At 37.6% G+C, this 14,056-nt stretch overlaps 1 protein-coding gene across 12 annotated transcripts in view; it reads right to left on the bottom strand.

Annotated features, from left to right (window-relative positions):
* DST (dystonin) overlaps window positions 1-14,056 on the bottom strand; it is a 326,171-nt gene that overhangs the window by 11,598 nt on the left and 300,517 nt on the right. For all 12 annotated transcript variants that reach the window (XM_068410532.1, XM_068410453.1, XM_068410484.1 and 9 more), the window contains 11 exons: window positions 13,667-13,826; window positions 12,046-12,240; window positions 10,701-10,829; window positions 7,147-7,290; window positions 6,105-6,293; window positions 5,191-5,320; window positions 4,234-4,397; window positions 3,741-3,903; window positions 2,080-2,234; window positions 1,843-1,917; window positions 941-958 (listed from right to left, as the gene is read on the bottom strand). In XM_068410532.1, coding sequence (XP_068266633.1) covers window positions 941-958; window positions 1,843-1,917; window positions 2,080-2,234; window positions 3,741-3,903; window positions 4,234-4,397; window positions 5,191-5,320; window positions 6,105-6,293; window positions 7,147-7,290; window positions 10,701-10,829; window positions 12,046-12,240; window positions 13,667-13,826 — 1,522 coding nt within the window. The remainder of the gene's footprint in view (window positions 1-940; window positions 959-1,842; window positions 1,918-2,079; window positions 2,235-3,740; window positions 3,904-4,233; window positions 4,398-5,190; window positions 5,321-6,104; window positions 6,294-7,146; window positions 7,291-10,700; window positions 10,830-12,045; window positions 12,241-13,666; window positions 13,827-14,056) is intronic.

Here is a 14,056-nt window from a genome sequence, read left to right as displayed (position 1 = left end):
ATACCCAGAATGGATTATACATATTATTGCCTCTATAATAGCATGAATAAGATGCTAATGGTATCCAGTATCTGGTTTGTGTAAGGCATTTCTATTCTTACCAGGCAAGCATGATTTAACACTTTAGGAAGCTGTGTACGAGTACGTATCACAGGAGTAAGTGAGCACTGGCTAGTATTTCCCTCCCTGTACCACTGAACAGTGCCACCACAACATGACTCACTGATGACACAACTGACACAAAGTATTCTTAAACCCAGCTCCAACACATTATAGACTTGCCATAGCTCTTTGAAAACACTTTGGGAGAGGGAATAGTCTGAACTGGAACAGCAAGTTTATTATGCCTATTTCCAAAATATATATTTAATGATTCACTGTGTTAGTACATAAAATACCAACAATCAGCTAAGTTCTTAATCTGTCTGCTTGACTGCATGGGGATTATTTTTTTTTCCTGAACATGAAAGTATTTTTCGCCTAATTTGCAATAAAAAAGTGATATGACACTGGGATCTCTTTACTGTGATTAGCCTTTAACCTGATAGCCTGAAAAATACAGCACAGAATTTTGAAGCATTGCACTATAAAACTGGAAAGTGATAAAATAATAGTAATTCTAAAATTGCAGTTTAAATGCTCAAGGTTATTTTTCTATGGGAATTGCTGCTAAGCATTATCTAGTTCCTTTAAAAGTAATATCCTTAACGAGGAAAATGGCCAAAGAAAGCAGGTGAGCGATTGAAGAAGAGGGATCCTGAGGCAAGGAATGCTCCATAGCATTTAAAGAAATACCACAGCTGACCAGCAATGAATTAGCTGAAAATGAAAGGATGGCAAGAAGACTGACCATTGCAAGCTTAAATCACTATGCGTTAGAAAAAAGAAAAAAAAAAAAAACGAAAAAAGAAACTTCATAACACATTCCGCTGGTTTATACCTGATTTCCCAGGAAGAACTGATAAGAAATGAAAAATGGAAGAAAGACACGATTAGTTTACAGGAAATTCTCTATATGACTCTAGAACACATGCAAACGAACATATTAGACATTCTAAATACAGTATCTACTTCAGAGATGAGCAGGTAGCTAGCCATCCAGAGACTGAATATTGGAAAATATTCAAGACCTTTGTTTCCTTCCCATTGCTGTTTCTGTGGTCTTTTAAAATAATCTGCAAGCATTTAGTAATCTCTCTTAGCCAAATATTGTGTATTTCATCTGAAATTGTTCTGGTTATTGAATCTAGGGGTAGCAGATCTTTCTCTGTAACGTGATATTTATTCTTCTGTGATCTAAAATTGTTCTGCAGGTACCTAACACATTTCTTATACTTCTTCAGAAGGAACAGTGTGCTCCAATAAAATGACAAGGGAGGATAAAAGTGATTGAATACACTTCGGTAAAAGATTTTTGAAGTACAACACAATACCACAGGAAAATATCAGTCACTGTTTTTATGAAACTTATAGAAAAATCAGGTACAATTTAAACACTTTGGGTATCCAGGCAAAAAGATGGGCTTTTAAGGAGCTGCTGTATGTATGTATGCATGTGTGTGTGTATGTACTCATGCAGTTAGCTTTAAAAAATCCCATACATTGAAAACAGTTTCAGTAGTTTCAAGTGAAAATAAATACACGCAGCAGCATTTTCCCATATTTTTAGCCTATGTGTTCTAACAAGACAAAACCATAAAATTTAGACAAGCTTAAAGTAAGAAAACATGTAATTGTCATAGAAAATTTCTGTAAATTAATATAGCCTAATTCCTTGCATAAACTGTATCATGTGAAGAATCTTTAAGCTGAAAGAACTAAGAAGATCCTTAGAAAACTTACCCTGTACTTGTTATCCCCAATCTGTTCCACTTGAAACCGTTTTGCACACTTACATTTAGCTACCTGCCTTGTAACCTGCAAAAAAACACAACTGGATAATTACTTTACTGCCAATATCACATTTCTAAAGATTTGTGTAACTGGTAAACTTCAAATTATATACGAGTGAAAACAAAATTAATTATTAAAGAACATGACCCCGACAGAATAGAGTGCAATCTAAAGCAGAGAATGTACCTCATCTTCAATTTTGTCAGCATCTGTGAGAGGCTTGTATGCATCCTTGTTTGGATGAAGAGCTGCTACGAATTCATAATAGTCAATATATCCATCACCATCTCTATCAAAAATGTCTGCAACAGCACTCATTTCAAGACGGCTTGTTGGGAATTCTGTAAGCCAAAGACAACAACAAAAGCTAAGTGTTTTGGCTTTTCAATCCCATTACAATGAAAGGCTTTATCAAAAATATTAAAAGATTTTTAGGCACTAGGTGACAGATTATGCTTATCAAAAAACCAAGGACATTCAAGAGTGAAGGAATCTTTTCTGAAAAACAGTCTGGATCTCCAATGTTACCTAGATATTGGATTAAAATGAATATCATAGTGTGGCTTGAAGAGAGACACAGAAGTGCGGGCACAGATTAAACTGTAAAATATATGGGGTTTTTTTTAACATTTTTACCTTCAAAGTTCATAAAACACCACAGATTAACAAGATAAATTGTTAGTGAGGAAAGGTCAAGCAAGAATTTCACTCCTAATTAAATCTGGAATGCAAGGCCTTCCCACCGCAGAAACATGCATGGTGTTTTGCTAAATCCTTCTTTAGATCAAGTTCACAGCAGCAGAATATTAACCCACACAGAGATTCTCTACAAAACGGTCAAAGAAAAATTCATAGATGGTGAACGGGGATTAAATGATGAGTATTTAGCAGTTATAACAAGTTGATACCAACTGAGTTAAATGAGTAACCTGTTTAACCTCTTGGTGGTATCAGGGTTTTTTCATCAACTTCTGTCAATTCTTGCAAAACAGCGATGTGCACGTATAGTGACTATATTACTGCGTTTCCTAAAGCAGGGGGGAAATATATACACAATAGTCTCCTATTGAATAACTTTAACATGAGATGCTAAAAGCAGCCCAATTCTGAATCTTCACTGCTCAAAGCAAAAGTCTCCATGATCTGATGATAAAGGATTATTTTAAGTAGTAGCCCCTTATCTGTTATGAGTCAGTTGTGAAAGGGAAACATGATCACACACAAGAAATGATGTGGAAGCGGTACATTACCACCAACTGCATACCTAAGGAGTATCAATCCATCAGGAAAGCTACGAGAAGTCCCTCCCTAGTCTGATTGCTTGACATTTTGATCCTCATTATACAGGTATATGAACATGGTCATGGTTCATGGAAACACTGGTTTCAGAAATTACATGGTTTCCTTCTATAATTGAAACTATTCCATGTAAGTTCTTTAACAAAAATCATATGATCATATGAACTGATTTTGAAAATTATCTATAGGTTTTATAAGGTATGTTTTACCATTCTGACTCACCAATGAAAAGTAATTGCTTAAGTGGCTAGTGTACTGTAGGAATGACAAACCGAGTCCAGTAAACCAGTAAACTATTAATTAGCCAATAATATAAATGTGACATTTGTAATCTGATTCACAATGTAAAAGAACTAGAAGGAGTTTCTAGAATCTAGAAATATTTTCAAGTAAAATAATTGCAGTTTAAATTAATCATAATTAATGACTTCAAAAGGGCAATCTGTGACCTCCTAACACAGTAAACCGCATAGGGTACACTATATAGACAATAAGACTTCATGAGATATTTGTTCCAAGTTCAACATTAAGTTAATTTTAAAACTTACTTGAAGAAAGAATTCCATCGATAAATTCCTGCCTTGTTATCTTTCCATCCTGATCTTTATCAATCCTCCTAAAGAAGTCCATCACACGAGACTTCTTATGGTTCATCCATCGCATGTATTTTTTCCTCCAAATATCAAAATCAAAGTTGGCAAATTCTCTCAGCTTAATTAAAAAAAAGAAAGAACTTTTTTCAGTTGAAATCAATCAATCTAGAAAATCAATGATACTATCTGCGTTTTTTTGAGAAATTGGTTCTTTGAGGACCTACATAAACATTCTACACATCTTAACTCTCCTCACATTTAAAATGAGAATGACAGATTTTAAAGCACATTAAAGCATCTGTATCACAGTGTTTTCAGTTAGCTGTATCATACAATATAATACAACTAATATGGAAGTCGTTTATAGTATTTACAGTATTGACAATTTAATCCAAGGTAAACAAAATTATACAAAGAGTATGTATATTCTGTACAGTCCTTTTCTGACCTCTTCAAGTCTGTCCAAAGCATCATTAAGTTTTCTTCTTCTTTCCAAGGCCAGCAGCCAGACTTGCTGCCATTTGCTGACTAAAAGGTTTACCCGTGGATTCTTGGTTTCGATTTGCGCCTGGGCTGCTGACGGATACATGCCTGGTGTTGGGGAACGCTTTCCTGTCAAAACATGATAAAATGTGTAAGTTTCACCCAGTTCAAACAAAACAAACAGTCACATGAAGGGTACTTGACCTTCCTGAAACTACTCCTTCCTGTCCCAAATAATGAGTCCATACCCTGATATGATTCCATCTAATGGGATTTTTTTTTTTTTTTTTTTTTTTATCATTTCTGGGGAAGGACCACATGGTGGTTGAAGTATCTTTTGTCTAGCCAGAAGCAGCTAGTAGTGGCTGCACTAGTGAAGCTGCACAGGTTAAATAAAATCTTTGCAACTCTCAGATAGAGTTGCAAAGTAAGCAACCTGAATTTAGAAGCTGGTTCCAAGTATATCTAAAAATACAAAAAGGAAGTTCCCTCACTTGATGATTCACTTTCCATTCGACTTCACTGAACACACTTTCTAATTGGATTCATATAATTTCATAGACAGTAAGAGCAAAATTTTGTCTCTACATCTTTATGTAAGAGAAGTTGTTTGCACTTTCAGATAGGTAGATTTGCAAAGATTCAGCATGTGCACACTCTTGGAAGTGCTTAACAGCACATCAAAGGCTGCACGCTCTAAGAACAGGTATTCAAGAAGTCTAGGACAAAATTTAAAAATACAAGTCTGCTATTAGAACTTTCTTCACAATGAAAAACGAGAGATAATTAGAAAAATCAGTGAGAAGAATTTCACCCTGCTTCACTAGAAGCTAATCAAACCTATTAGATTATTAGTAATCTGTTATCTTTATAGATAGAGCAATGGTGTGTGTGACCTGCCCCAAAATACTTCATTACTTACTTCCTGCTCTCCCCTTATCAAGGACAGGAATATGAGAGGGTACTGGAGTGGGTTCCAGTGCCTTTCTTTTATAGGTCTTTGTAACTTTATCCACATCAGGTTGTTTTCTGGTCATTTCCTCCATGAATGTCTGCAATCAGATAGAGGTGGTTTTAATTAACAATACACAAAAGTGACCAGTGGAATGAAAAACACATAAAATAGCAAAACACCAAAGTTACAAGAATGGCACAGAAAGACTCTTATAATGCCAGCCTCACAAAAGAGATACAGATAAAGGTTTTGTAGGTAAGAAAAATCAGCACTATAAGCTTTTAAGACCACTATGGTCTGGCTGTTAAAGGAAGGCTAAATCTAAAAAACAGTCTGTCAAATTCCTTTATTAATTGTGTATGGTGAGGTGATGTACAACAGAATTTTGACTCTGAGTACTCAGGTGTTCCTTGCTGTCCAGACTGCAGTTCGCAGAAGTGAAACAGCTCTGGTGTGTAAGCTGGGGTAAGCCTACGAGCATTCACTGCACCAGCAGCTCCCTCCGGGAATTCATGATCATATTTTTGAAATGCAATCAGTAAAGCCACACTGCAAAACTAGTTCTAAGGCACTGGCACTATCATATATTTCATGTGGGTTTTTCTTATTACTGTTACTATCCTCGTTCCTATGGAGAGTTGTAGGTTTGCTTTTAGAACAATGCGGCACTGAATTTTTGTTTGGTTGCTTTTTCACCTCTGTGTTGAATGAACTACAAGCACATCGTACACATACAAAACACACAACTGAGTATCTGAAGAGAGATTCGATTATTAGGAGAGAAAATAGCTAAGGAGATTCACACTTGATTATGAAGCCTAGCTGAGACGTGAGCACCATTTGTGGAATGTGTAGGACACGTGTTACTTAACATGCCTTACCTGATGTTCGGCTATGAGTGCTTTAACTTCCTCAATCTCCTGGGGGATAACCTCTTTATCTTTTTCAGTAAGTGTAGTCTCTGCCCACTGCAACCAGGACAGCAAGGCTTCCAGCAATTCCTGGTTAGCAATAAGTCCAGCCAGAGCTCCTGCCAGTCTCTGTTGATGTTGTTTAGCCCATGCTAAGACCTTGACAAAAGAATCAATGCATGAGTACATGCACATCTGAAATTCTTTAAAATGTATTTAAAATTGCTCTGCTAACTGTAAACCCAGAGCTTCCTTCCAGGCCTATTGATATTTGATTATCAAAGGTGCTAGATGTAGTGGCTGCTCACTAAAGGTGCTAGGTAACTAGAATTCCCAGTTCAACACCACATTTTTTTCTACAGATATTCAGGATTAGGTGCTATTAAATGCAGTAAATAGCACATTCAGGCAACATATCAAGAACTTTACCAAACAGTATGTATAAGTTAGTGAACCGTGCAGGATTTGGTGTCCCTCTTCCTCCTGGGCACTCCTGAAGCCATACATTGCTAACACCAGTTATTTCGGTTTTCTTTAAACTTAATATACACAGAAAATACCACCTTAGCAGCTGAGAGTGTGGTACACCCTCTGAGACCTACTTGTAGCCACTTAAATCATTTGGAAATCTTCTACATTACGAATATGTTGGACTGAAATCCTCCCTAATGCAATTAGAAAATGCTCCATGCTTGCTCTGTATTTTCTTGGTAACTTTTAAGTTTTCCCCTAGAAACTATTGGCTTTCTTCACATGGGAAGTATCAGGCAGTATTTCCTTTAATACATACAAACAAAGAAGCTTGACCATCTGCTTGAGTTCTTAAAGCTCTATAAGTTTTAAAATAAAACCTAGGGAAGCATGGTATTCACATTCATCACTGTGGGTAATTCAAATGTTTAGTTCTCAACAGCTGGATCATCTCCTCCCAGTGTAACTACCATGTTAGTTGTCAGCTATGCTCCAATCAAAGATGGGCTGTTGCAATGAAGATGGCTTGACATATACTGACCTCTTCAAACCTGGCTCTGATGATTGTTATCCAGTGCTTAATGGTGGTGATGGAGTCTGGGTGGCAGATAGCTAGGATAGCTTCGCCCATACCTGTTGCTTTATTCAGTTCTGCCTTTTTCTCTTCCAGTTTCTTCATAAATTCCTAAACCAGAGGCAACAATTTCAGTTAGATGTTAACAAAATTTGCAAGAGAATTCCGAGTGCATAGTCTGGAAGGTCACAAGCCTCTCGATTGCTCAAACAGATTCAACTTGTAAGAGGCAAGTTTAATTTGTCTGAAAACAGTTAAAAATGTTTAAAAAGCCTATTCCACATAAAGTACTAAATGAAGCTCTAAAATCTTTACCCCAGCTTGCCACTCCTTAAAAGCCCATCATACTGTAAATACTTAGAAGACACATGCCCTTCTTAAAAATGAAGGAAAATCACATCATTTTAGAAGTGCTGTAAATTAACTATATGATGGTTAGAATCATTATTGGCAATATTTCAGATGACTTGGTTTGTCTGTCAGTTACAGTAATTCTTCATAGTAAACTATAAAGCTCCTAGAAGAGGCTGGAAACGTCCAACTATAATTACATGCTCAGACAAGATGATAGAGGACTTCAGGAGCAGCTATACTAAACTAACACAAATGTGAAAACTCAGCAGCTGAGGGGGAGAGACACAGCCAGAACAGGGACAGAGACTACTAATTAACCAGCTGTTTTCAGAGGTGCTGCCATGTGGGAAAAATCTTGTGAAAGCAAAAGGATGTTTACAGCTTTAGACATTCAAGCTCATAGCCATTGATGTTTCTGGGGAGTCCAGCAGAGGAAAGGGTGGCAGGACCAGAATTGGGTGCGGGTGGGAAACAACAAAAAACCTGAAGGACTTTTCCCATCCTTTCTATAGTTTGCATTTCTTTTTTTAAAAAAAATTATTATTACTACAATGGTTTTACTATTCTGCCTATTTTGTTATCTCTAAATGTTGTGTAAGTCTGTGTGTCTTTGTGAGCACCCTTAACGGGAACTGCCGACATCTCCCAGTGCCTAGTGGAATTTTTTGTTATATTTTAACATCTTTAATTGGGCTACAAAATGGAACCATGTCTCTGAAAGTTTAACTCTTCCTCTTCTCCATCCATGAAGGGCTATTTTGGATTCCAGAAATTAAAGATCAGCCAAGTCAGACCCTAGAAAATTCAAGATTACCTAAACATTGTAAAAACAGACTCTACAACAACTCATAACAACATTATCCTGTGCCTTTGCAAAGTAAATATCAAGCTATTATGAAATAAAAGTGTAAAAGAAATGATCTCTTCTACCTTGTCCTAAAAGCCTGCAATAGGTAGGCTGTATATTTAAAGAGATTTGTTACTAACTGATTTTGACTTAAGCTTAAATTAATGTCACATTAGCAGTCCTTCCCTCATAAAAACGCATGAGTTCTTACGATATTTCAGTTCAAAATGGTTTTGGAAAAGTCGAGGTGGGTTGTAATGACAAATTACCAAAATAAGCCAGGGCCAGGGGGAAAACAGGCAACAACAACATAATTTTCCCTGCACAACTGTACTGGTGTATCTCAAAACCTAAATCTACAACACACTACATACAGTGTATCAGGAAATGATACTAACTGTATTGAACTTTGCGGCAGTCCAGTGATACAGACACGTTTACAAAAGAGGAGATGGGACACTTCTCATTAACTAATGCAGTGCATTAACCTACTACATCTCTCAGTCCCTAGAGAGGATGGAGAGTGACAGAAACCTCTCTGCCTGAGATAGTAGAATTCATTAAATCATGTGCAATATTCAAGAAAAGAAAATCAGTCATGGGCATACAGATGGACCATCTGGATAAAATATTGTCCTGAAGAAACCTTTCAACATGTAACTGGGTACAAATGCATTAAAACTATTTTACATTTTTTGATCTTAATATTGTAGCATTATAATACAGACATGGTGTTTAAAACTAATATACTATATTACATTTTCCCTTACTTTCTTTTTTTTTCTTCTTGAAAGCTAATTTTATAAGCTTAAGAGGAGAGGCCAGTCATTCAAGGAAGATTTTGCTGTATGTGCTTATTGAGCAGTAAAGCAGCAGCGACACAATCTTTCTCAGCTTGACAATTTCTGTATCTCTATTATTTGGCCTTTAAGAAGAAATTGTGGTTGGGATAACATCTTCTAAAGCCTACTAAAAAAATTTAAGTGCAGTATGGCCACATCTAACACTGAGGTTGGTCGTGTTGTGCTAGTGATTACTCTCCCCAGCTGGACAGGGTTTCTCGGAGACAAACTTTGCTTTGGTTTGAGGTTCCAAGTTATGCTCCAGCTTTGGCACCACAATTTTGAGCTTTTGTACTGAAATATTTTGTTAATCAATCTACGTTGCAGACGGAGAAATTTAAGATTTTTTTTCTAAGGATTTCTGAGGACCTAAGATTTCGTTCACACAGTTCATTCCTCTGTATCCAGAAGATCAAAAAATTATCTAAAAGGGAACTGATGAAGCACATGTGGAGGAAAGGCAGCTAAAAGACAGATTTCATTGCATTGGAGACAGCAGGCTGCTACTGCTAACATTAGTCAGCATATGCTGATGCATACATACATTTGCCAGCTAAAGAATAGCACCCAGTTTCCAGGGCCCTAAATTAAATCTGAAAACTTCTGCAAAACACTGCAGTCCGAGTACCTCGAAAACTCCTTAGTTAAGAACCATTAGTCATACCCTGCACGCACTCCTCTGCGTAATAATATTCCCAAACTCAATTTAAACAGGATGCTTTTCCACTCTCCATCTCATATGTTTTGTTATAACTTTCTTCAGAGCAATGATGAACAAATCCATTACTCTCATAATTTGCTCTATAACACCATGGCACTACATTCTTGGTACTATTACTACTGCACTTACGAGAAGAGTTTTGCATGGGCTTAAATGTGCATGTTTGTAGCCTCCTGTTTGGAGAGTGAAAATATGACCTCTACGCTCCTTACTCAGCCATTTTCCCATTTCATTACTGCAAAGTTAGTTTGATGGCCTATAATCTAGTATCTGCAGTACCTATGGCACTGCAGTATTTCAGTACCTAATGCATATGAAGTATGACAGCACGCTGTTTCACCATGACAGAAGGTTAATGGATGATAACATCATTCTGTTGACATTTACAAATGACCTTGAAAGAAAAGTATATGCTCTTTCGCTCAATGGTGCTAAGAAGACAGGTATGCTTTTGCTAGCAGTCTGTTATAATTGTCAGGCAGCACATATTCCACAGAGAGGTTTGCATCTGTCTCTAAATGTTTACAGTAACTTCCTAAGCGTCCATCACTTTCTTAGTAAGCCAAGATGACTCAAAACAATAGCCCAACACCAGTGTGGGCACCACACTGTCAACTCCATTAAATTTCTCGCTTCTCTACAGAAACAGCTGCAAAAACAAACACTGGATGCTGGATAGACTTTGCCTTCTTTCTTTTATTCTACCCTCTAACAGACCTATTAGAATGAAGAGGACCCTCTTCATTTTCTTGCTTACCCTGTGCTGCTCTATCAGTGTACGCAAGGCCTCTTCATCATCAGGAAGGACCCCATGGAAACGAAGAGCCTGCTCTGCCTCTGCCAGCCAATCCAAAAGGACATGGACAACAGAGTGGAATTCTTCTGCCTGTTAAAATACAAGAAGTAGTCATGGTCACTCATGAGGGGATCTGACAGACACATTGCAGCTTACACAAGGAGACTGAGCTCACGTTCGGAGTCATTAATCACACAGCAGTACTGGCACATTAAATTTCCATTAAAAAGTCAATGATATACAGTACATTTTCATAACTGTAAAAACATCTCATGCTTCCCAAAAAATTATAGGAAGCCTAAAAGCCTGTTCATGCTTTTAGCCATCTGATTTATAGTGTATTTGCAGCTCAGTTGAGAATGTCATGCCTTTACGCTGACAAATTACACGGGAGGTGCTTCATGGACGAGCTGGAGAGATGAGAACTATATTTTCTGCATAGCCTAAATCACCAGCTAAGCAAAATTAATTCACAGCCCGTTGGTGACTGACCCTTTTATGTCTGGAGAAAACAAGAAAGTTCCACCTTTGGGCACAGCCATATTCAGACACAATTAGTGTTTGAGGTAGCTCAGGGTTGTGCCTGCTGAGAGAAGGGAGAGCTGGACAAACACAGTACCTGGGGAAAAGCAGGACAGGAAGTTTATACAGAGTGGATATGCTGCTATTGCAGGAGCCCCATACTAGCATCAGCCCAAGCTAGTATATCTTCACAGAACTGTACATCCATATTATCTCAGATTTGGAAACAATACAGATGGACCTATTTGTTTGGGATTGGTACCGGCCAATACTGACATACAAACACTGTTCTAGCTCCTGAGTGCACTCAGCACGACTCCATTTTTTCTGCAATGTACTTCACTGTGCACTGTAATTGTGCCAATGTAAACATGTTTTCAGTACACAAATTTACTTCTTTCCAATAAGGCATGAAGGGCATAAATACGATTGCAATCTCCAGCTTCCTGTGAAGGGGGCATAGTTCTTAATCATCCTTCATGCTTGACTGTAACTTCAGTGATTTCCTTAGATGGTAAGGTCTTTGAAACATTTGCTTTGCATTTGTGGTATAGCCTAATAATAACAGCAATAATAAATGCTAAGAGGCATTATTTATGTGCTGTGGTAAAGGGATGGAGACAAGGTAAGCAATGCATGAGCAAGAAAATGAGTATTTTCAAATGAAATTAAATGAAATTGAATGACATGAAGTAAAAATGAAATTAAATTTTTGGCAACTAGACTGTAAGGTATTTTCTCTACTTCTCATAAAGTACATGCAGCGCTATTAGTACTCCTTTACCTGCCGAAGAGCCTGTTCCAGTCGCGTTTGCTTAGATACTGACAGGGCACAAACTGTCTCCCAGCGAGTGCTTAGCTCCTGCATTTGGACTTTGACCCAGGAAGAGTCATCACGACTGCCTTCTATCAGCTCTCTGGCAGAGCGCTTCAGAGCCTGGACACTGCTTGTTCTTTTTCCCAGCTCCTTCTGGAAAACCTAGGCACCACCAAATACATTTGATATGTTTAATTCATTAAGGCATAATTATATAAGAGAAACAAAAAACTACTAGTTATAAGAAATCAAAATACAGAATTAGTTCCATCAAGAATAACTCCATCAAAGTGACTCAAAATGCCTAAGTTCTGCTCCTTAGATTCCATAAGAAGACCTATCCTATCCTAATAAAACCGGAATATGGTAGGAAAATGTCAGGCAGGTCCTGAGAACCCATCCTGATGCAATGCATGGGAAATCTAGCCTCCTTGCCATGCTGGCTTTACACTCTTTATCAAAGCAATTGATCTGATACACTTGATTAACGTGCAAGATTGCTGCAGCAGGAAAAGATCAGAAAAAATGCTAACAATCAAGAAGGTGGTTTAAAATCATAAAAACGGAACTAAAACCCCATCTGGGGGTCTGACTATAAGGCTGTAGATCTCACCACATATAAATATATTTACGTGAGAGTATGTTCACATTTGCAGATGGAACAAGCTCCAGTTACATAAATGAAGCTCTTAAAAGAAGATATGACAATTACAGTACACTGTGCCACTGACTATGACTTGGTTGTGATATAGAATGGGATTTCAGAAGCAGTTCCAGCATATTTCAGGCTAATTTTTATAGACAACCCATGTTTCCAAGTACTTTTTTTCACAAAGGACAAAATCTCTTCACTGAAAAGTCTTTCAATACTGGAAGTCACTGGTAGATGAACAGAGGGACCTTCACCTCATAGTCCTCCCAGGCTCCACAGCTCTGATTGTGTGTAGCCTTTGTAATACCAGCAACTTCAACAGCCATTTCTTCCAACATACTGAACTGAACAACTGGGATTCAGAAGCGCAGTCCTACACCTCCTACCTGCTCCTATCTCCAAAAACACTCCAGTAATAGAACACTGCAGCTTGACAATGTAGGCTTCCTGGGCCACAGTCTAGTTGCATACTCCCGTGCATAACTTACAGATTGCAACTACTTTTCTCCATGAATACACAGCAGCTCTGCAGGTTTGGAAGGCTGCTGTAGTCATGACGAGCACACGGGACATTTGGTTAGCAGATGTATTCAATAAAAAGCTCCATCTCCCCCAAAGATTTCCAGCAAAATAATTTTTACCACCTCTTGCCCACACACATATATATTCATAAACGCACACTTGTGATTTTTGACATGATATTCATACACAGGATAGCAGCATTAAACGGAATATCTCAATGCTAACTGATATCAGTGAGTCACTAACAGTTACTTTCTTGCACGTATGTTCTATTCCATGTTCCATTGATGACATGTTTGTGTTATAAAACTACTCCATGTCTCTAAAAATTACAGAATAGCCAAATAAAGACAGCATTAAAATGCTACACTTATGAGCAGTCTAGTACTTAAAAAAGAGTATTTTTAGAATTACCTTGTGATTGTCAATCAGGTTCATCACTAAATCAATGTCTCCGTGTACTGGCTGATCTTCTGCTAGCTGAGGTTCAATTCTGTATAACCAGTCAATGAGAGCCTGCAGAGCATCAGTAAACTGTCCTGAAAATAACAGGGCTTCCTCCAGTTTATTTTGTCTGGGGGAAAAAAAAAACATGCACACACACACACACACAACATAATCAATTCATACACTTTCTGAAAACATTTTCAGCATAAAATGGTAACAACTAAAAGCTCTAAACCAGTGTTTCCCCTTTTTAATAGTGGGACCATCCTCCCCACCCCCCAGTCCTCTTCCATACCATGAGGAAAGTATGCATTTCTAGAATTTTACTGCTTTGGCACTCTTAATTATCAGACAAGC

This window comes from Nyctibius grandis, chromosome 1, assembly GCF_013368605.1.
Source record: "Nyctibius grandis isolate bNycGra1 chromosome 1, bNycGra1.pri, whole genome shotgun sequence".
Taxonomy (NCBI): Eukaryota; Metazoa; Chordata; class Aves; order Nyctibiiformes; family Nyctibiidae; genus Nyctibius; species Nyctibius grandis.
This window is presented reverse-complemented; position numbering and strand designations above follow the sequence as displayed.